General features: G+C 44.1%; 1 protein-coding gene across 4 annotated transcripts; it reads right to left on the reverse strand.

Annotated features, from left to right (window-relative positions):
- Positions 1-291: 291 nt before the first annotated feature.
- On the reverse strand, positions 292-21,401 carry NUTF2 (nuclear transport factor 2). Of its 4 annotated transcripts, none has more exons than XM_027716206.1 (5): positions 21,320-21,401; positions 13,583-13,707; positions 11,615-11,686; positions 7,427-7,525; positions 292-838 (listed from the first exon to the last, which is right to left on the reverse strand). In XM_027716206.1, the coding sequence occupies exons 2-5, from the start codon at positions 13,679-13,681 to the stop codon at positions 725-727; spliced, it is 384 nt and encodes a 127-aa protein (XP_027572007.1). In that variant the 5' UTR covers positions 13,682-13,707; positions 21,320-21,401; the 3' UTR covers positions 292-724. The 4 variants fall into 4 exon arrangements, with proteins under 4 accessions (XP_027572007.1, XP_027572011.1, XP_027572008.1 ...); XM_027716210.2 differs by lacking the exon at positions 21,320-21,401 and adding an exon at positions 15,999-16,791; XM_027716207.2 differs by lacking the exon at positions 21,320-21,401 and adding an exon at positions 15,909-15,989.
- Positions 21,402-22,286: the final 885 nt, after the last annotated feature.

Consider the following 22,286-nt stretch of genomic DNA (forward strand, 5'->3'; position numbering starts at 1 on the left):
GCTGCCAGCCCCCTGCCTTACTGGAGGCGTTTGCCTCGGTGGCATGCAACAGCTGAGGAGTAACCAGTCGCTGTTCAACGCTGAGCTAGAAGTCTCCGTTGTGAAAGGTGCTGAGAGGGAGGTGAAAAGGTGTATGACCTGCCTGCAGTCTCTGGTAAAGCTCCAGGCATTGTTCAGCTCCAGGTTCAGTCTGCAAGCATCTCCCCACCAGGCGGACACAGGATATCCACAGCCAGCAGCACCACACACTCCATAGCCAACTCACAGTCCATAGCCAACTCATTAAAACAATTTAAACTTTTAAGAAAATCTCTGTTTTATTGTGTAACGTAGCATTGAAACATCTGAACAAATCAATAACTGGGCTGTACAGGCTGCTGTTCTTTCATTTCTTTGGGTTATTAGAGCATCTTGTCAGTACATAAACAACAACCTTTTGCATTATAAATTCTTTCCGAGGCATGCTGGTACAACACAAAATTTCTCTTTATCAAATGCAGCTAAGTCTAACTTCCAAACATCATGCACAAGAAACTCATCTAGTGACAATGTAAACTCAGCAGAAGGGCAGGTCACAAGTCTTGCTTGCTCACGCTCTGCAGTGCTGCAGGTTTGTGTATGATATTTGGAATGTTCCGTGAGTGTGAATAATACCAGTTAGGAGGAGAGGAGGAAAACGAAAACAAAACGAAAAAAAAAGCACGGGAGCCTCGGGCTGGGCAGCTCAGCCAAAGTTGTGCAATGCTAGCCTGAACATGTCATTGGTGCAAACCCAGGCATCGTTGATGTTCTTTAATAGAAATATCTGGTGGAACCCCATGATAGGATCTTCATCAGCCTGTGGAAAGAGAAGGGGGGGAAAAAAAGGTCAAAACACTCTTTTTTTGAGAAATTTATTCCAAAACTCATGATAAGATGACTTAAAGCTGACATTAAGTGACGGCACATGCTGTAAGAGATGTAGAACCTCAGGAGTCACTAATGCCACCAGGGTCTGTTCCAAGGGGCTTTGCAGACAAACACCCAGTGCCCAGTGACACAGAAATCCTGCATCAACACCCGAATTTGGGGGTTCCTGGAAGAACCTGCAGACATGTCACTCCGTGGCTTCACCACACTGACAGAACATGCCTCCCTCAGTGTTAAATCACAAATGCCTTGCCCAGGAATCAAGCTGGTTCAGTTTTTATCTTTGCATTTGGGTTGATGACAGAAGGGAGTTTCTGTAGAAGTTGGTATTAACAGCATTGACTGAATGAGCCAGACAATGCTCTGGGCTTTGAAAGCATTCCCACAGCAGGTACAGCTGGCCAGCAATGTAGTCCATCCCACTTCTGCTGTCTAGGAACAGCTGGAAGGGAGCAAAATATTTGCCAGAGCTGCAACCATGTGTTCTAAGCACAGGGAATCTCTGCAGCAGTGCCTCCACTCCTGCCTCTGACAATACGTCTGGGCACTCCAGTGTAGTACCTGGACATTTACAATTTTAGTACAAAAGCAGAAAACAGTATTAGAGGGAGATCAGTTCTCCCACCTAGTATTTATTTACCAGTCTTCTCAGAGGCATCATGCAGGAATTAAATCCTCAAAATAACACAAATGATTCCCAAATCAGTCAGCTGGAAATCACACAACGGGATTTAATCTGAACAGCACACAGGACCAGGCTACAAAACAATCTTCTGATACTGGCTGCAGCATGATCAATTCAGCATTTTTGGAGGATTTTAAGCTTTATTCTTTCAACACGTGACTATTCACCTTCAGAAAAGGGGGGAAATGCATAAAAAAGAGCCTCGACAAGCAGCAGCCAGAGCAGCACATGAAACAGGCTGTCAAAGCGCTGAACGTTCATTGGCAGTGCTCTACTATTCACTAAGAACAGCGAGTGAAAATGTGAAGAGCAAAGCAGACTACAAAATAAAAAAGGAATTTTACTAAAAAAGAAGTAATATTCACTTATGTGACAAATGGACTGTGAAACAAGTCAGCTTTGAGGAGCAACTTGCAAAGGACAAGAGTCATATCACAGAACAGCAAGTCTGCCAGAGAAGTGGTGGGTTCAAGTGCATGGAAAAGAAGCATTCAGATCCAAAAACCACTGCAAGGATTTCAGTGACAACTGCCCAGGAAGTTAAATGGCATAGATGAAGGGCAGTTTCAGTAAGTGTATGCTAATTCACAGAGGAAAACCAAAAAGGTCCTAGGTTCACCCCTCAGGAAAGGGATACTGAAATAACGATGGATATTTATTTATTAAACCAGCTGAGTGCCCAAAAGCTATTAAGGTAAGCACAGGGTTAGCAGTTATTGGGGAAGGAACAGAGAACCAACACCCACATATCAAACATGCATTTCTTATCTTTAAAAAAAAAATAAAATGTCAGAAAAGGACAAGAAAAATGATCCAGCTACCAGACAGTTTCCTACTGAAGAAAGTAAATTGAGTACAACCCTGTAACTTGCAAAAATGTCATCAGCACTGGCATCAGCTGGGCAAGGCAAAAAAATTCCTATAAAACCATGAAGGAAACTAGTACAGCCAGAAGTTAAGAAGGTAACAAGTAAGGCCAGAAATATAAGCAAGTCAGTGTTCAAGAGATGAATGAATGAAAGAAAAATCCTTCAAGCAAGACAAGTGCCAACAGAGGAGCCGGGCAGCTTGGCTCCTCAGCACACACCTCCCTGAGCATGAGTAAGGAGCCCAGTGTGCACACGAGCAATTAGGCTGGATTAGCCCAGCCCATCTAGTTGATTAGCACCTATAACAGCAGTCGTGCCAATTATTTCAGGGGAAGTATTATCCTTGCCACATCTGCCCAGAAGAGAGGCTCGGTGTCAGTGCTGCAGAGGTGGCCTGTGCCCTGAAACCTGGGGGTTTGTGCCTTTGGCACCTTCTCCCAGGTATCAAATGTAGCACATCCCAGTACAGCCTCACTGCTGCTTGGGAGTTGGTAGGTTCTCAGCCCTCAGTTGCCCTGTGGTCTCTTCATTGTGGATCACTGAGGCATCTATTACAAGTTGTTTTCACAAGCAGTTTTCACACCAAATTGGACCTTGTCATTACTGACATGAGCAGGTTTTAAAATATGCCTATGGAAAAAAAATAACACCACCAGTCTGGCTTAGTGCAGGTTTCCTCAATTTCTGATAAGCCTACGTAGGCTCTGGCAAAAGCACTGCAGCTCTTGGTACTTTGGCTTGAGGAAAATTTCCTCCTTTCTTAAGCAATTCAGGACCAGACACATGAAAAAAAGATTAAAAGGGAATTCTTTCCCAACACACTTGCTGTGGTACAGATGGCAAATTCCCACAATGAAGTCATACGTTATTGTTTTCTTTATTCCTTTCATGTTATGTCTTCACAGCACAAAAGAGCAGTATACTTGAAAAACAAGGAAAATCCTAGACTGTATTTAAGATAGGATAAATATTTTATAGTCCATTCCCAAAATTTGGACTATCAAAAATCTTCCCTTGTGTCCAATCCGTATCTCCCAAGTTGTGGTTTCTAACCACTGTCCCTTGTTCCATCATCTGGCATCACCATGAAGAGTTTGCTCTCAGGTTGTTGGAAGTATTCAACTATTTTCTACCCACATTTCAGGCCAATTACCCGTAGCCACCTCCTCTCCCAGCTCCACAAGCTCTTCAACACCTACAATTTTGGCAGCTTTTCGACCTCTTCCAGTTTTTCTACATCCCTTCTGACCTGGAGGCTCAAAAGAAAGTCCTCAGCTCACAGAGCCATAGGTCACGTCAGAGTTTTAGCTGCAAGACTGCTTTGCAATCCAGATGTAGCTGCACAACTTTCCTCCTCTTGTCTCCTCAGAGACAGTTTTACTCCTTCACCAGCAACCCCAGCAACTGTGGATTGAACTGCAGTGTTGCAACAACCCTCACCTCAAAGGAAAGGCTAATTACTTCAGATTGCAGGTTCTTTCACATGTTAAGCCTCATTTAACAGGCTTTAAGCAATGCTTTAAGTAATCAGCATGCATTACAAAAACATCCAGTGATTTTAATTGCAAATTTCCTTTTCCTTTTAAGACTAGGAAACACCGCATAACAATTAGTTATTCACAATTAATTCTGCAACAATCACTTCAAAATTCACACTCTGGGGAGAGCCACAGATCTGCCACTCGGCTCTGAGAATGCCAAGCCACAGCCATGCTCAAGGGACAGAAGAGAGCACTCCTTACTCAACCAGGACAGCGAGGACTGCATGGAAGACAGGTAAGGCAGAGGGTTAAACGTTGTGGAGGGATAGCCTGAAGACTTCGTTGGTGCACACCCAGGCACCTTGAAAATTTTTCAACAAAAAGGTTTGGTGGAAGCCTAGAACCTGGTCATCATCTGCCTGAGCGCGACAGGAGAAATATGTTACGAGGTGAAGCACAGTGGAGGTAGGGGGTGACATTCTGCAGGAACATCAGCAAAGCAGTGTCACACCAAATGGAACTCACTCCTAAAGGCTTAAACCCATCCTTACTCCTCCTAGTTGAAGCAAGCAAGCAGCCCCCAGACAATGAACAGCAATAAAAAACAACAGGATTAGAATAAGTGGATGTATATTTATTATACCTCTTCAAAAGGATAAAAAACCCCCCCAGACATTAACACCTATCTCAGCAACCACTAAAAGAGGATCTTTCATATGTTTACTTAGAAACATGTTTTTACAGTGAAAGTTGTTGTGCTTTGGTTTATTTCCCCCTCTCCAATGGTTTAAGCAAGAAATACAAGATGTGCCCAGCTTTCTCAGAATGAATGATGTTTCCACTGAACTTTTGGGACTACCAGCAATTCAAGCAACTAATGCCTCAGAAAATCCATTTATATATCATGCCAGGAATGATAACTTAGAAAGGGCATGTTACAGGTATTTTAGCACTATTATTTTCTTGGCTTACTCTATTAAAAGCATTATGTATGCTCCTTCATTACATGAAACAATGCAAGTTTTGAAAAACTGCAGAGGATTAAAAGCATGTGCATTAATTGTCCTGGACTTTGAAGAATTTGGCTCACAGTTCCATGAAAAGGATAACTGAACAGTAAGCAGGAAGCATGGCTTTTCCCTTCAAACTTTGCTACTGATGGTCTTGAAAGTGCCCTTCCCTGTGCAAAATTCTCTACAGTTTTCTTACAGACCAACAGATGTGGGCTGAGCAGCTACACCATTAAGAAGGCGGCTTTAAATAACAACAAGTGTGCAGCTCCCTGTTTGCATGTTAAAGTCTTCCCTGCTCAACTGGAGCTACAGAGGAGCCACTTGTTAAAATGCACAAACCTGAATCTGGTTGCTCTCAGTCACTGTACTGTACATAGCCCAGCACTGAAGTGGCTGTCAACATGTATGAGTTCACACCAGAAGAAGAATTCACTCCATCTGACAGCCAGGTTCACGTGCTGGCAGGTTCATGTTCACATCAGGCTACAGACTGGTACTGATCTTTCATTTGCCCACCTGTATAAGCCTCACACAAGGCAGAAGCATGAAGCTAAAGTTCTAAGTTCACTTTGACTTTCTGGACACGTGTTCAGTGAGAAGCAGCATTCCCAGGGATTATGATGTGATTTTTAAAGCTAAGGTTTGAGACACATGCACGTGAAGGGCAGAAAAATGTTTCCTCTTTTACTAAAAATTCACAAACAAGTTTGGTTTCATCATGGCAACAGGCACACTTTAAGCCAGTATGTTCTTTCCAAATACCTAGATGCACTAACACATGATCCCTAAATTATTCTGAGTAATTTCAGCAAGCTGAAATTATTCAGAGGATAAAAATGGTACATTAGGAAATACTACTCCAACTCATGGTATTTATGGAAAGCTCCTGGACTGCATTTACAATCCCTCTGTATTAATGGATGAGAAAACCCAATAGCTTTACAAAATCTTTAAGAACTTGGTATCTTGCCACAGGATTCAACACCAATCACTGCTGCAAGCTGTGATCTGCTTGATGATTATGCAATAACCTTAAAAACATGACTGTGCAAAACCAGGTGCAGATGAGACTGGCCCAAGACATTGGGTCAAAAAGCCTTGGTCATATCAGAGTTGTGTGCACACCCAAGAGCAAAGCTGAGATCAGCATGTGTGCCTGCACACCTGCCCTGCCATTCAGTGATTTCCATGGTCACATGTGGCTGTCTTTCCTCTGGGTGTGCATGTGGAACTGAACAACAGGAAAGCTGGAATCCAAATTGCAGCTGGGAAGCAGGAGCAACTTTAATGAGAGCCAAAGCTGCCTATGTTAGGTTTAAAAGTGGATGCAATACACTGGCCACTGTTCTCAACCGCCCAGCCCAACACAAAGAGAACGGCTAAGCAAGCAGATTCAAACTTTAAGTCCTACATTTGCTTAGTAAATAGTACAGTGTCAGTGGGAGTTTGAATGCCTTGACACTGGAGGTGTCATTCAGAGTTAACAGGAAAAGGAAATCTAAACAGCTCTTTTAAAACAAACTGGGTTCAGGTAACTCTAAAGACTGGATGGTGTGAGAGGCCTGACTTCACAGCATGGCTGGACCAAACTAACTCTGATGATTTTAACTACTGCCAGGTAATTTCATGACTTTAAACAAACATCACCCACCCTGAGCAAGTTCTGCCTACAGCTGACTTTACACACAGGATATTTTTTTTTTGCAGATTCCAGGACAATATCTCTCATTAATAAGCAGTTTAATTAATTTGTGGCCCTGGTATACTGGGAGACAGGGTAAGTTTACACAGCTCAGTAGTATCACTCACACAGCAATACAGTCATCCTACAGCCTGAAAAATAATCTGATTCTTCACACAATGAATCTGTCACAACACTAAGTGTTTGATCTCAGAGGCAGCATTCCCACTGCTGAATTAGTTTTGATAACAGAGGTACTGGACTGCATTAACACCAGGACTGAATTCTTGCGTCCTGTGACAGCAGAGAAGTGTGGACTCACTGAAGGGTGGTCAGCTAACAACTGAAGTCTGCCACATCAGAGCTCTATGCAAACGTTACAACAAAGAGGATGTTAAACTACATGTGCTTATACTGTCCAAGAACACTTTGATGATGGTTTTAAATGCAACAGAGGGCACTGAACCCTTACTGCATCAGGGTAAGGGAAACAATGATGCCTCTATAACCCACATGGTACTTGTAAGCACAGAGGAAGTCATGGCACTTTGCTGGACAGAACATGTGACTGTCAAATTGCAGGTGGTTTATCTAGTGTGAGATATCTGGAGGGATGAACAGTTTCTTGACAGTCTTGAACAGCAGAAGAATGGTGTCCCAATGAAAACTTACCCATCTTCCTTCCCCACCCACAAGAGCATTTTAATGTTTTCAGAAATCAGACGATTCAGAATCCTGCAAAAATCTAAGACATAAGCACTTGTTAGCCTGTAATGGAAAGAGTTTACCTTAAGCTGTCCCACTACCATACTGAGTATACAGCTGTCAGGTGTAGGCTGGTGGTCTTGTGCTGTGATGCTGTGTTGTATTTTTTGGAAAGGGAGGCTCTGCAATGAAAAGAGATCAAAATAAGGAAATGTACAGTAATTGAATGATTTAACTTACAAAACAAAGATTGAGCAAACTCAGCGTTATGCAGTGTTAAGTCTATTGTAGCAGTACTGCACAGAGAGTTGTTGCAAATGAGGGCACTACTTATGCTGGGTCAATTGTAACAGTTGTGTTTTTCAAGCACCAAGAGAGGAAATAATGTTACCATACATAGTAAATGGAACCTTTTCCTACTCTAATTGCACTGCCTGAAGGGCTTCAGATCAGCTGTAAGCTCAAAATTCATATGATGAAGGCACGAACCTCTGCTCTGAACAGTGTTAAAAGATTTTATCATCTAATACTTGAGATCTACCAGAGAACTTCGAATTTGCTTCTTTGTTAAAGTGGTTATGAATGGAAAGGAAAAGTGGACAAGCCAGAACCAGTATTCCAGACTTGAAATCCACAATTCACTTTCCCCTTTTTAATTTCCTTGATGCTCAGGTAGCCAGTGTCAGTATGTTTGGAGTTATGTGTGCAAGGAACACATCTTGTGGACACTTAGACCACGTCCACATTCCGACCATGGACAATTCTAAGTGGTGAACAGCAAATATCTGGGGGGGTCTCGGAGTCCTGTCACACAAATGCAACTTTGGCATTGCTCTCCCAAGAGCTGCCTTACTGCCAGATGCTTTAGTGGCAGTTCAGCATGGATGGGGCTCTGGGTGACCATGTGGCTGATGCCCAGAGCCCAGGCACTGCACAGGATGGCAGCACGTGGTCATTCAAACCTCAGGTGGCACTTGGATACCTTTGCTGCATTCCCCTCGTTTAAAAACAGGTCAAAGCAGACCCAAACATGTACTTTGACAAGTTCTGCATTTCCCTCTAGTGGAAGGAGCCTCAAAGATGTCCTAGAAGGCCGAGGTAGAGACTGTCACAGATGTGAAGTACAATCTTGGCTCTACGAGCATAAGGCTCTAGGAATAATTCCAGGAAGCTAAATGTTTGGATAACAGAGAACACAGAAACTGTGGAAGGATCAGGGCCTGAGGAAGCAAATGAAGTGTGCGGAGAAGCCCTCACTGTTCAAGAACACCCTTTATTAAAGCTTGTGGTGTCTCTGCCTGGCTGAGAGTACAATCCCAACCAACTAGGAAGTGCAAAGTGGGCCAACTGGTTTGTAATATGGGACAGACATTTAGTAACAACCAAAAAAAAAAAAAAATCCAGAGCAGTCTTATCTACTGATGACCAACAGACTATTTTCCAGGGTCACCATCCCAAGACTGAATGTGCAATGTGCCCACACAGCCTGCACAAGCATAGCCTGGGACATTGCACCATCTTCCTTATAAAAAAGAGTACTACAAAGCCCAGTCCCATCTCAGCACAGCAGCTTCTTGTTGAACAAGTCCTGCAAAAAGACCCCTTTAAAAGGCAGAGGGATGAAGAGGAATGAATGTAATTGTGTCCAGAACCCAGCTTTCAGTGTGACAAGAGAGGCAAGACTGGGGAGACAAAACAGGGAGGAAGGAAAGCCTTTGGAATCAAGAGCTCTGCAAAAGTGTGACAAGAAACCAAAGACTAGGCTGGGTAAGACAGTGCCTGTTTCAAGTACCCGATTCCACAGGACGAGAGGAAACAGCCTTAAGCTGCACAAGGGGAGGTTCAGGTTGGACATCAGGAAGAATTTCTTCACTGAAGGGGTGGTTAAGCATTGGAACAGGCTGCCCAGGGAAAAGATGGAGCCACCATCCCTGGAAGTGTTCAAGAAACAACTGGACATGGGACTTAGTGCTGTGGTTTGTTTAACAAGGTGGTGTTCAGTTCAAGGTCTTTTACAACCTTAATGATTCTATTACTGTTCCCTTAAGAGAAAAGGACCCCAAGCAGCTGGCCAGGCTAGTGAGCTACTCATGATGTGCTGGGGGAAATCCCACTGGAAAGAGTAGGAAAGTAGCTGACAGGAAAGTTCATTAATTTTTAGGATAAGCAGAGGGTATCTCAAAAGGATGGCTGCTTATGGACATCCATCTACACTGGAGAGGAGGATTTTGTGATATAAAAAGTACAAATAAATGTGTCTAAAAAGCATGAAGTCACACAACAACCAAGGCTTTTAGCATCCTCTGACACTACAATTTGACTGGGCTCTCACTAGCAAAATGATGAAATCGTCCTTGAAGTCACACAAGAGAAATTATGCAAGAATAAAGTTGAGTAGCATAAACTCACTCCTAGCAACAAGGCTACCTGTCTCAGCTTCTTCCTTGGTCCAGTATGTTCATAGAACTAGATGATTATTACCTCAAATGGTAAATCAAGTTGCCCATAATTAGCACAGGCACTGTAAGTGAAACAAGCCCAGCACCAGTTAGGACACAAGGAACAAGTGTCACCTCCCACAGTGTAACAAGGTACAGGTCTGCCAGTGCTGGCAGAGCAATGCCCACACAACCCTCCCCTACTGTAGTAGTAGACTGAAAAGGTGCCATAGCATTTTTGCTGTTACACAGCAAAGAATTTGACGTAAAAGAAAACGCCACCTGTTTGTGCTTACATCGATTCACCAGCCAGGCCCTGAGGGACACAGGACTGCAGAAAGCAAAAGAATTTCAGTGTCACACTTTCAGGGATCTGCTCAACTGACTAAGCAGCTCCAGAAGCACAGAGTAGGTGAGCACATGAAGCTGAAACAGCAAAGGGAGCCCAGGCAGCTCAGTGCTGGCAGAGGAATGCTGGGCGACAGCAGTCACAGTAAGTTGATACAGCCCCATAACGAGCCGGGGCAGTGGAAGGGCACACAGTAACTTCACTGCACTTCTTCCTTACTTTAAGCAGATGAATACAAGTCAGAAAAAGTCTCCCTAAAGCAAAGCAGTGTGTTTTCACTCACCAGTTAAGACTGTGGCAGGCACATAAATCCAGAAAGTTCAACTTGCACCACAGACAGGGAAGGTAAAGATGAGCAATGCTGTGGTGGGAAAGGGGCTGGACCTGCACTGGGCTGGATCCAAGGCAGCAGTCAGACACTGTGGCCAAGCAAATGCTTAGCTGGTTGGGTATCTAAATGGCTGCTAGCCCAGAAGTCTAAAGAACACTGAGTACGCAAACAAACAACTCTGGAGCTTGAGTATCTCCTCACCTACAAGTTGCAAGCTGTGCTATTTCTGAGGTGTGTGGCCTTCTCAAAGGCAAGACAGGCACCTGAAACACAGACCTGAGCTCAAACCTTGGTCTTCACAGTTAAAGATGCCTTGGATGAAAGGAGTGATTCCATAAGACAGGAGCAGTAGCTGTGCAACAAGACAAGTGTCAAGTTACACTGATTTTTCTTCTCAGTGTTAAGTACATCTGTCTGAAATACCATGCTCTGAGCAGACTGTCTGATGACCTAAAAAGCATGTCCTTCACGTATCTTGAAAGAGAAACAAACTTCCTAATCTCATGACAGCTTGTAAGTACACCCAGTTTTATAACAGAAGCATGAATTTACTCAGGAAGATAAAACTTCTCCAAGTTTAACTAAATGAACATAGAATTCCAGTGTCCTCTCACTTGCTGAAGAGGAAACACATGTTGCAAAGTCCTGAACCATACCTGCTCATATCTGAACTGCTGACAAATCTGCATTGAGGATAAGTCAGCTTCTCCACTATAGAACTTATTTGCAGTTTACGTATCAGAAAACAAGTTGTTCCTTGCAGTTATGTGTCTAGTCTTTATCACAGACAGATCCAAGTAACAGGCTTGCTATTGCTTCTTCCTTGGCATGCCTTAAAAGAGCAAAGACACCTTTCATTCCTCTAGATCAGAGGCAGCTTATGCATTAGACCTTTTAAAAAAGAATAAATCAGTAACGTCAAATACAATTGCAGTCACAAAATAACCTTGCAAACTACGGAGTCAATTAAAACTCCACCATTAGAGTCACCAATGGAACACCCCACTACGTAGCATTAATTCACAACATCTTCTGAAGACCAAAGTTGGAAGCACAAGTTCCTTATTCAAGACTAACTCAGATTTTCAGAAGCAATTATCTTACAGTCTTCAGAACTGTTTCCCAAAACATTCAGTAAGGTTTCCAGACTTACAGTGAGTTTTTCAACAATGGCTGCTTTGCCCTGGAACTGCTGTCCTTCCCACGTAAGGCATGATGCATCAATCTGGGGGGGAAAGAAACAAAGTCATCAACCTGCTCAGGTAACTCTCAAGCAATCCTGGTGAGAGGTTTTGTTTATTTAGGATGTATCCTTAGAATCCAGCTATTTGAGAACTACCTCAGAGGGAGATAGGAAGAAACCACCAAGAGCAACTGAAAAAGTTTGGAACAATCAACTAGAAACTAAATAGACTACATTTCATTATCATGATCCTACCTGCAAAAAAGTTCCTGCCTTTGGATCAAAGTTAGCTTTTAGAAGAAAATCCAAAGGATACAAAAAAAATCCTATGGACACAAAGTCAAGCATGTGGAGAGAGAAAAATATATGAAGAAAACTGACTAAATGAGTTGCACCACAAGGGTGGTATTCCAACTCACCTAACTCAAACAATTCACAGCAAAAGTGACTGGCCACATCCCTGCCTGGGATAGGTGACAAAAGCTTGATTGACTTGGATTACACCACTAAAAATAAGCTGAATCTTGTGATGGAAGTAGTGATACAGGAATACAAACCAAATCCAAGAGCTCCCCGCTGCATTCCTGTATGCTACAAAATTTGTTTGCTCCTACAGCGTGTCTGAAGGCAAAAAGCTCATTGTTAAAAGCCCAATTCTGCAAAATCTCCCCAAATTTAGATAAATTGTGAATTTGGTGCATTTTAGCCACACAGAATGGGGGCCCATTCTCTCTCCATAGTTTAGGAACTCCACAAAGCAATACATATCAGTGACCTCCACAACAGTCCTCCCAAATACATGTGCACAGGTCTCTCCATGAAAGGCAGAAAGAAGGTTGAAAAAAGGCCAGGAGTTCGTAGTGTGGAAGGACATGTCTCCAGGAATTTAAATTAGGCTGTACCTACCACCAGTCTTCTGAGGACTGAATGTATTTTGGTAACAACATGACAAACTGCTAAGAGCCTTCATATTTAGAACTGTGGCTTTAACAGAGGCTGCTTGGTTTTCTTCCTTTACAGGCTCTGTACACAACTTCTTAGGCAAAATAAAGCAACAATCTGGCAGGTGGCAAGAACACAACAATCCCCAGAGCAAATGCTATCAGTGCTAAGGAGAGGTGTCAGAGGGTGTTTAACAGTTCAATCCTGAAGAGCTTGTAGAAACTCAACTCATTCAGCAGATGAAAAACCAGTCAGAAAAACAGGATATGCTACTAGAAGACCTGTAAGACTTGAGTGTCTTCCTGAAACACTTCAGCCACCCAGCAGCATTCCTCACCATCAGTAATCAACTCCACACACAGAGCACTTTGCATGCTCTGGAGGAATCCTCCCTCAAAACCAAAAGGTGATGTTCCATGGCTTTGTTAGTTACAGTCTTTAATTCCAAATCTCCTTTGTGCCAAATAAGAAGCAAAAATAAAAAAATCTGATTTTTGAGGAAATTTAAATTAGATTTAGATTTATTTAACAAATTATACATTTTTTAAACTGGATTCAAGACTTAATAGAGCATGAGATCCAAGAAACACCTGAAAGAACTGCTAAACACAGGGCAGAACTTAAATCATATCCCAGTTCAAGAGGGATCCAAGCAAATCCATAACTGTAAATTAATGGCAAACTGAGGCCAGAATGTTTGCTTTTACAGAGCATTTCATCACAGGATCATCACCAACCCCCTCCAATACAAGCCACTGTCTACAGCCAAACAGGGCTTTTATGAGTCTGACTGCCTATAAGGCAAACAAAGCTTAAAGGAGAAATGAAACATAAATTAAAAAAATATAAAAAAAAGTTGGGTGTGATTGCACTGACTGACATTCTGGAGTCAGGATAAAACCCACTATCCAACCATTTGTATTCTCACACCTCAAAACAGAGAAACACAGACAGATAATGGGACAGAGCTCCAGCCCCCTTTCTGTAGATACTTACATATATTGCTCCTAACTGAGTCCTGTCTGCATCAAAAAGCTGGTAGTAATGTTGTATGAAGCTGGACCCAATCTGCTCCCAGATAGGCTTGTCTCCCATTCTGAATCCTCACCCAGAGCCAGTGACTGGGAAACAAACAAAGAAACAACAAAATCATCAGAAGGATCACAGGAGTAAGTGTAACACTTGGCTCAAGTATTAGCACTGGCAAACACAAATCCCGTCAGCTGGCCTGAATTTTTCTTTGGGATAAGTAGGACAAATCTCACCTCTGTATCCTAGACTTTTGTAAATAAAAAAAAGTCTCGGATACCAAATGGTTTAGTTCCTTATTACAGCATTTGGTTTGTGGTGCTATTTCAGTGTGAGGTCACATCTCATGTATAAAAGTGGAGAAGGAAAACAAAAATGAGTGTTACCACCTCGGCTTCATATACCACCTTATCTTCACATAGTGCAGAAGTTACACACCTGAAAAAGCTGGCAAGCACTTGCTGTTTCGACTTGACCTGTTAATATGGATTGTCTGCAAGTGGCTTTACACCAACTGATTCATCTATTTAGCTCCTCGGGTATTTCACCATCCACAGGCCCATCTAAGAGTGTCCTTTCAATGGCACGTAACAGGAATTAATTCACTAGCTCATTGCTTAACACAATGCTTCTGCCCATCCTCTTCTATCCTGTCACTGAGGCTGCAGTACACTCCCTGTTTATGTTTGAACCTGTAGTAACTTCCAGACACGGACCATGATTTTTCACAGTGGTGAAAATCTGCAGCTCCCGCTGAAGCTGCTGGAAGCTCAGAGGCAATCCCACACTTCTGAACACGAGTCCCTCTATTCTAGAGGGATTAAACACACAGGATGCACAGCAGTCTACACAGACCCAGCCTACAAACCATCACACACCATCAGCACAGATGATGGCTTTACTACACCACTGCATTTTTCAAGAAAGCAAATTCATTTTTATTTATCCTGATCTCTCTCTGAAAGAATGAAGAATTGTGCTAAAATTCAAATCACAAAAATCCTGCATTCAAAACCCACTACATTATATTTTAAGATCTGAGTTTACTTCATGCAAACTATATTTGCTCAACATCAAGATCTGCCAGCCACTAGTCCCTCTCTGTAATCCCTGACCAGGAATCCTGGAGCTACAGGTTTGAATTGCACTGCCAAGTCTGAAAGGCATGAAATTCTGTTTTAGGACATAGGACATGACAGTTATTTTGGCTTCCTTTAGATGTCAATTACTTACACACTTGTTTCAGATTTGACAAATTTCTAAGAGAAGCAAAACACACATTCCCAAGATCTTCACAGAGGATATTCCCAGGCCTAGTTTTCTGTGCATAGTTGGACAAGAAAGCTCTTTTTGTATTTCAAGCCTTTGGCTGTCTGAGCTCTACTCATACAAGTAGGAACTGAAATGGATTCAGACTCCTGGCTGGAAGTTTTAAGGTTACATAAATTTGGCCAGACTTATAGAAGAGCAAATCTCTTTTATTGGATCCCTGGCATAACAGCAGGTAGCATCCATGTTTTCAGGGTTCTAGGATTTAGGTTTGATGCCTGCTGTTCCCAGTCTAGTCCTGTGAGTACCCAGAGTTGTGTCGTTCGGGACAGTCGTGGGGGAGCCGACAATCAGCACAGCTGAAAATCATTCTGATTCACTTTTTATGGACCAGCAAAGATTCAACTTCAACCCATGAACTCACATCACTATTGGGCATCATTCCTAAACATTCAAGTGCAAATCTAGTTGACAGTATTAACGCTCAACAGTCAAACATCTAACACTGAAATGAAGTCGTGGACAGCAAGAAAACCACCAGTTTATTCTCCTGGAGCTAAAGCAAGTGAGCTATTGCTAAATTAAATTTCCCCACACACATGATGTTTATTCACCCTGAACAGCTCACTGTACCATCATACAAACCCAAGATCAAGCTGTACACTAGCACTGCACCTCATTTAGTTCCTCAAGGCACAACAGCCTCACTCAAGCACCAGATGCCTCCTGTTCAATCCTAAAACTGTGAGAAAGCCTTAGAGACTGCAAGGAATGAAGGAATTTGTATTTTAAATATGGAAAGTAGAACTACGGTGTCTAAATCCAAAGATTAGTATGCCAGCTTGCTATCTCCTCCTAAAAACGTATCTGTATTTTGATAGGTAATATTCTATTAAATAAATAAAAAACCAGCATAAATTGGACCAGTTATAATGTTGATTCTGTCAGAAATGAGAACAAGCTAAAAAACGTGGCTGAAATTAATGATCTTTGACTAATTTTTTTTCTGTTTGTTTGTTACAACCTTACTCTTTCCTGTGCCATTCATATATGGTTTTGCTGAACACTCTCTCTCCCTGGAAAGGTTTTTTATTTTCCTCTTCTGATTCGTCACCTTTTCCTCCACACTGTCTTGTGTTTTCTGCCTGTCGTTACAGGTCTAAGAAGCTTAGAGATGTACCTAAAGAAAGAACAAGATGGGAATGATCTGTGTCATCAAGCCCAGTCCCTTTCAATGAGACACAACCCATGCAAGATTGTATTGATACACTTATCAGTACAATGTTTTAATGAGATAAATGTAATATAAAAGGCTTTTAAGATCTGTTGCAAAGCTAGGAGGACTGCACATGTTCTGATGTTGTCAAACACCAGGACAACACAGAATTGCTTCAGAGTCATCCAGCTAAATCTGTCCATGGTTCACTCAAAGTTTGGTTACAGAGACAAGAATATTCAGTTAATATAAAGCCAGATAGAAGAAGTTGCAATAACCTAGAAAGCATGTAAGATGTGGCACACCTGTTCTTTTAAAGGCACCTGCTGAAAGCTACTACTGTGTATGTGTAAGATATTCCACCTTAATTCCCCATGGAAAAGGAGATAATTTGCTTAAGACAACTAATTTTCTTGCCTTTGTCACCTCAAACCAAACCTCCCCTCCTCACATCCACTTAAGAACATCACAGTCCATTTGATTAACAGCTTCTTCACAAAAGCAGAGCAGGAAAGCTGAGCTACCAACACAAAGGTGCAATACTTTAACTCACATTATTCACTTGATTTCTTGGAATCTGCTCATACTGGAGAGTTTATCCCCACCCCAAAAAACACCCAGCAGTCAGTGATGAAGCTGAAACCCAGTACAGTGCACAAAAGCTGCAGCTCCCAGCAACTCTTGTCTTCAACAGGGACCTGCTGACACTGCAGAACTGGGACTGTTGCTTTGCAGGGCACTTTTGCACAGTGACACCTAAATCAAATTTTCCAATACCTTTGACAGGCCACACACTGACACATCAAGTGTAAGTTCCATCCCTCTACTCACCTCTTGCTATGATTCCTACAAATCCCATCCTACAAGGTATCACATCCCAAGTATCTGCTCTGGCATGGGGCAGATGGCACCAATACCAGGTGAAGCTGCAGGACCCAGCAAAGAGCAGCACCAAGGAGGAAAATGCATCAGGGTATGAGACAGAGGAAGCCTAGAAGGGAACAGAGCCTTCACAAGGGCCACGAGTGACCTGGAATAAAACTAGGGTTACACTGGCCTTGGGCAGAAGATTTTCTGTCCACAAAATCCAAAAATACAGCATCTTTTCCACTGCCTGCCCCAGCTTCAGTGTTCCTGTCTACAGTCATCCCTCTTCCTGCCTTAGCTCTGAGTGTAAGAGATTAGCACAAGCACACCAACACTGCCCATAACTCCTAAGGGAAACACAGTCCTTAGGAGACACATCCCTGCAATATGGAGAAAGAACAAAAAATTGTTTCAACCAGCAGGTATGCTTTAATGCATTATCAGACCTGGACATATGTAAGCTTGCTCCTATCAGTTAAAAAAAAATTAACTCATTCTGAATTGCAGCATGGCAAGCCTGCACTTCTTAAAGAATACTACGTTTTCTGAAAAAGTCAACAAAAACTAGTGTGCACAACAGTAGAATATAAACTGCTAAATAAAACACAGGTGGTCTGCCAGGGATTGCCACATTTAAAAAGCAGGCTGTATTCAAAGAATCGATGAACAACCATCACAGGCAAATAAAGTCAATAAAGTCTTTCTAGTCTGCAACACATCAAGGAAAAAACCACTGAATTTAAAGAGGAAAAACCTCAAACCAATACATTCTAATATGTTAGTAGAGCAAATTGCCTTCTATTATTCAGTTATGACTATATTTATTTTGCAGGTAATCCCAGCATAAATAAACCATGCTCCCTGGATATTTAAGCTGGCCCTACACACCACTTCACTGAAGTTAAACTCAAGCTTGTTTTCTGGAAAATCTGAGAATCAGAGAGCACAAACACAGCCTTTAAACAGGTGCTGCTGGTCCAGGAGTACATGGGAATTCACAACAAACGTGGTTCAGACCATCAGTTGCTGCACCCTTCACTACTGATTAACAGGAGCAAATAAGGACAAGGCTCTCAGTTGTTTCAGTTCCTGATACTCTTGCAATTTTACTACCACGCAGGTATTTTAGGTTGCTCAGATTAAGGAGTGAGCAGTGTTTACACTGTGGTAAAAAAACTAAAACAGCAAACAGCTTTAGACTATTTTTCCTTCAGTCTCTTTTCTATTTCCACTAAAACTTGCAAAGACAGGAGTGTCTCCAGCGTGCACTTTCTAGGAACACAATGGACCCAGCATCACAGGACCAGTTAATCTCTCAAGCAGGTCACCTATTCAACTCCACCAACACTTGATAACAGATCATCCTTTTAGCAAAGGATACACACCCAACAGGAGAAGCTATGCAAATTATCACAGAATAATGCAGGTTGTAAGGGAACCTCCTCCAGCTCAAAGCAGACAAACCTGTTCCACTGCCTGACCACCCTCATGCAGAGGGCAGCTCTCCCTGTCCAACCCGAACCCCTTCTGTTCCAATTTAAGCCCCTTGTGTGCTGTTCTCCCACGGGTACTGCTGTGAAAAGCCTGGCTCCATTCTCCTGATAACAGCCTGACAGAGATGGGGCTGGGATGAAGCTGCTCCAGCCTTCTCTAGACTAAACAAGACCATGCCGGGCAGAACACGCAGTGACACAGGGATGGAGAACCACTGGAACTCACTGAGGGACATCATGAATCATCAACCATTTATCTTCAACACATTGTACCTCTGTCTGACAAATGCCAATTCATGGTCAGTCTTTCTGTTTGAAAACCTATGAAATTTCCAGTTGAGGAGCAAATTGATGCATTCAGAGACAGAAGGAAAGAAGTGCTTCTCTCAGGTATTTTCACAATCATCTCCACAGGAGCTGACTGATCCATGGGGGCAAACCCTCTGCAAACTACAGCTCCAGGCCAATCAGAAACTATTGATTTCAACAGAGACCTCCACTGCTATGAGCTGTGCTGTGCAAGAAATCACATTACTCTAAATACACTTTTAGATCTAAAAATAATGAAGTCTAGATAAGTGAACAGCAAGAGGATGGGAAGGGAGAAGGGTGAAGAAAGAATCACAAAGTGACAAAGTGCAGATTATTTCCTTCTGGGAAATACATGTACTTCCCCCTTCTTAGTCTTTTTATTCCTCTATTCCAACTTCATTAAAACAAATTAATGTGGGAATTATGCCAACCTGAAGTATTTTTTTTTTGTTAGAGACATCAGCAAGTGTAAGGCCACTGGTGCACAAACCACATGGGGAGGACTCTGGGAAAGCTTTCACTGTGCCTGCAGCTTGATGCCCATCCTAACTGCAACCCGACAACACAAGAGTCACAGAGTCAGTCAGGACGATTTTCAAACATCCAGGCATATATTACACATAACTGGAGAGGAAGACAGAATGTCTTGTTGTTAAGCAAGAGCCACAATGCTGCACATCTGCCTTTTTTGCACGGTATTTTTCAAGCAAGCCAAAAACCGAATTCAAGTTTACAAGGCTGAACTTCCCGAGCCACATTTCCTTTCCCCGGGATGAATCCAAGAGTGCTCAGTTTTAAAATAACAGAGGAGGCACTGGGGAATCAGAAGGGAGAACTGCTACATCGTGTTTTTCTTTACCTTACAGACACAGTAACAAAACATTATCCCCAAAAACTGCCACAATGTCTAAGAGTTTTAAAACAACCAAAAAGAATTATTGCTACCAGCTATTAGTATATATTGCAACTCCTACACAAACCATAATCTACTCTTGCAATAACTAGATAACCCTATTATTAACAAGGACAAAAGAAATCCCAGCAGAGAGAACTGCAGAAAGTTGTTACCATTTGCATTTTTCTAAAGACCTGAACAAACACAGATGTTAAGCAAATACATTTCAAATCATCTAGCAAATAACTTGCAAGCATCTAGACATGAAACAATTATTAGGATCCCGGTGGGAAAATAGTTAAACAGTCCCAAAGAGAGCCCAAATATCACCAAAATTTAAATGAGATGAGGCTTTTCACTACATACAGTAATTTTGCTACTTCTATGTGGAGATCTGTGAAATGCCTTTTTTTTGTTGCTGCTAAAACAAAACTCAAAGTCACAACACACAAACTTTGCTTGAATACAACTCCTCAAGAAGCCAAAAGAGTACCAACTTGAGAAGGCAGCTGATTAAGGAATCAGATTTAACTTTCAAGCAACAGTTCTGCAACCAGTTCCTGTTAAAGCATTTACCTGGGCTTTTTTTCCAGCTCAACTGCAATACAGTGTGTCCAACTCTAAAAGATACAATTACACCGGAAATTATGGACTTCAAATGAGCTGAAGCATTATAACAGCCTACCTTGGACAGGAAGTTAAACTTGGGATTGCAAGAACAGCGTCTTGGGCACTTAAATGTCTTCAGAAAGCCCTGTCATATTAACTGAATGCAACACACCGTCCTTGCTACTGGAGACCTTTGCAGGTTTTGATTGCTTTTAAAGTTAAAAAGTGACAACAGCCAGAGGGGTGAAGAAAAAAATTATCTCCTGTAGAACATACTGGAAACTGGCAACACAAAGTGAAAAACTAGACGGCTGCAGCAGATCACTGAGCACATGCACTTTGCTAGTTTTACTCCAAGGAAGCACGAACCCTTCGCTTCCAATGTGACAAAGGCTCAACCGGGTCAGGTAACCTCGGTCCTCGCACAACCTTCTGGCAAGACACAAAACAGCAAGAACATCAAAAAACCCACTCCGAGCACGAGCACACCCTCTGCGCTACACAAACCACCTCCTCGCAGCTCCCGGCTCAGCCCCTCTACCCCTGCTCCCTGCGATACCGAGCCAAAGCAAGGCCAGGCCGAGGAGAAGCCCCGGTGGCCCGGAGGGTCGCGGCGGCAGCGCCCGGAGCCCAGTAAAGGCACATCCCGCTCCTCCCCGTCACCCCCGGCCCCGCCGGAGCGATCTGTGCCCCGGGGCCCCTCGCTCCCCCCGGGGGAGCTGGGCCAGGGCCGCCCGGCCGCCCGCCCACCCACATGCGGGGCCCCGCCAACCCCGCCGGCGGCCCGGCTCCCCCCTGCTGCCGCCGCCGCCCCTCCGGGACCGCGCTGCCGGCGCCTCAAAGACGGGGAAGGTCAGGGCGGCTCCGGCCGGCGGCTGCCGCCCCGCCCGGCCCGCGGCTGCCGGCAGCGCCCCGCGGCGGGGCTGGGGCCGGGCCACGGGCCCGCGGCGGGCGAGCGCGGGGTGTGGCGGCGCCGTGCGCCGGCCCGCGGGCGGTGCCGGTGCCGCCCCGGCCCCGGTGCCGGTCGCGCCCCCCGCACTCACCCGCGGCTCCCACTATGGCGGCGGCGGCGGCCCCGTGCGCGGCGCGAGCCCCCTCAGCCTCCCTCGCCCGCGCTCCCGCCCCGCCCCGCTCCGCCCGGCCCCGCGGCATGCCGGGACAGAGAGTCCCGCCGGCCGCCGGACGCGCACCGGGAGGGGCAGGAAGGAACTGCAACTCCCGACAGACCCCGCGCCGCCGCCCGCGGTGGGTCATTTGAATGAGGGAAGGGGCCCGCGCGCCGCTGGCCCCGCGGCGGCGCCCCGGAGCATTGTGGGATCGTGGCGGAGCGCGGAGGGGCGGGGACGGGAGGGGATTTGTTCCTAGAGAGTAACGGGGAGAGGGTTGTATCCCTTTGGGACGGGATTGTACACTCTGGGACAGGGCTGCATCCTTCTGGGACGGGGTTATACCCCTCTGGGATATGGTTGGATCCCAAAGAGGGGGCCAGAAGGGTGCCCACCCTGAAGGCTGTGGGCCCTGTGTGGGTGTGTAAGTGGAAGAAGTGGAAGAAGTTGCAGTGGAAGAAGTTGGCACAGGAGGTGTGGGGCGGTAGAAAAAGGCCTTCAAATAAATGCTAAACAAGTATTTCTGAATGTTTGAAGATAAATGGTCTAAAAAGCATGGATTGGGTCTCACTGGAGGCCCAAACCCGTGCTCCCTCAAGCAGCAGCAGGGGGGACTCCTAAGGGCACAGGAGCCTTCATTTAGGTCACAGGGCCCTCGGAGGGACACACTGCACCCCGGGGTGGAAGGCTCAAGCTTTTGGGCACAACAAGATTAGAAGGTGATGTGGTCTGATGTTTTCTTCTTCTGCTTATATTATACGCTGCATTGACACCGTTTAGATTACTGTTTTAGCAATAAATTGAATCATAATCATTCACATAGTGTTGTCACTTCTCATACCCAACCAAGAGTCTTCTCTCTACTAGTCTGCCACAGTCTCCCCAGTGTTATCTGGGCCAAAGT

Source organism: Pipra filicauda, unplaced genomic scaffold, assembly GCF_003945595.2.
Source record: "Pipra filicauda isolate LSUMZ 115617 unplaced genomic scaffold, ASM394559v2 scaffold205_size1947385_pilon, whole genome shotgun sequence".
Lineage (NCBI taxonomy): Eukaryota > Metazoa > Chordata > Aves > Passeriformes > Pipridae > Pipra > Pipra filicauda.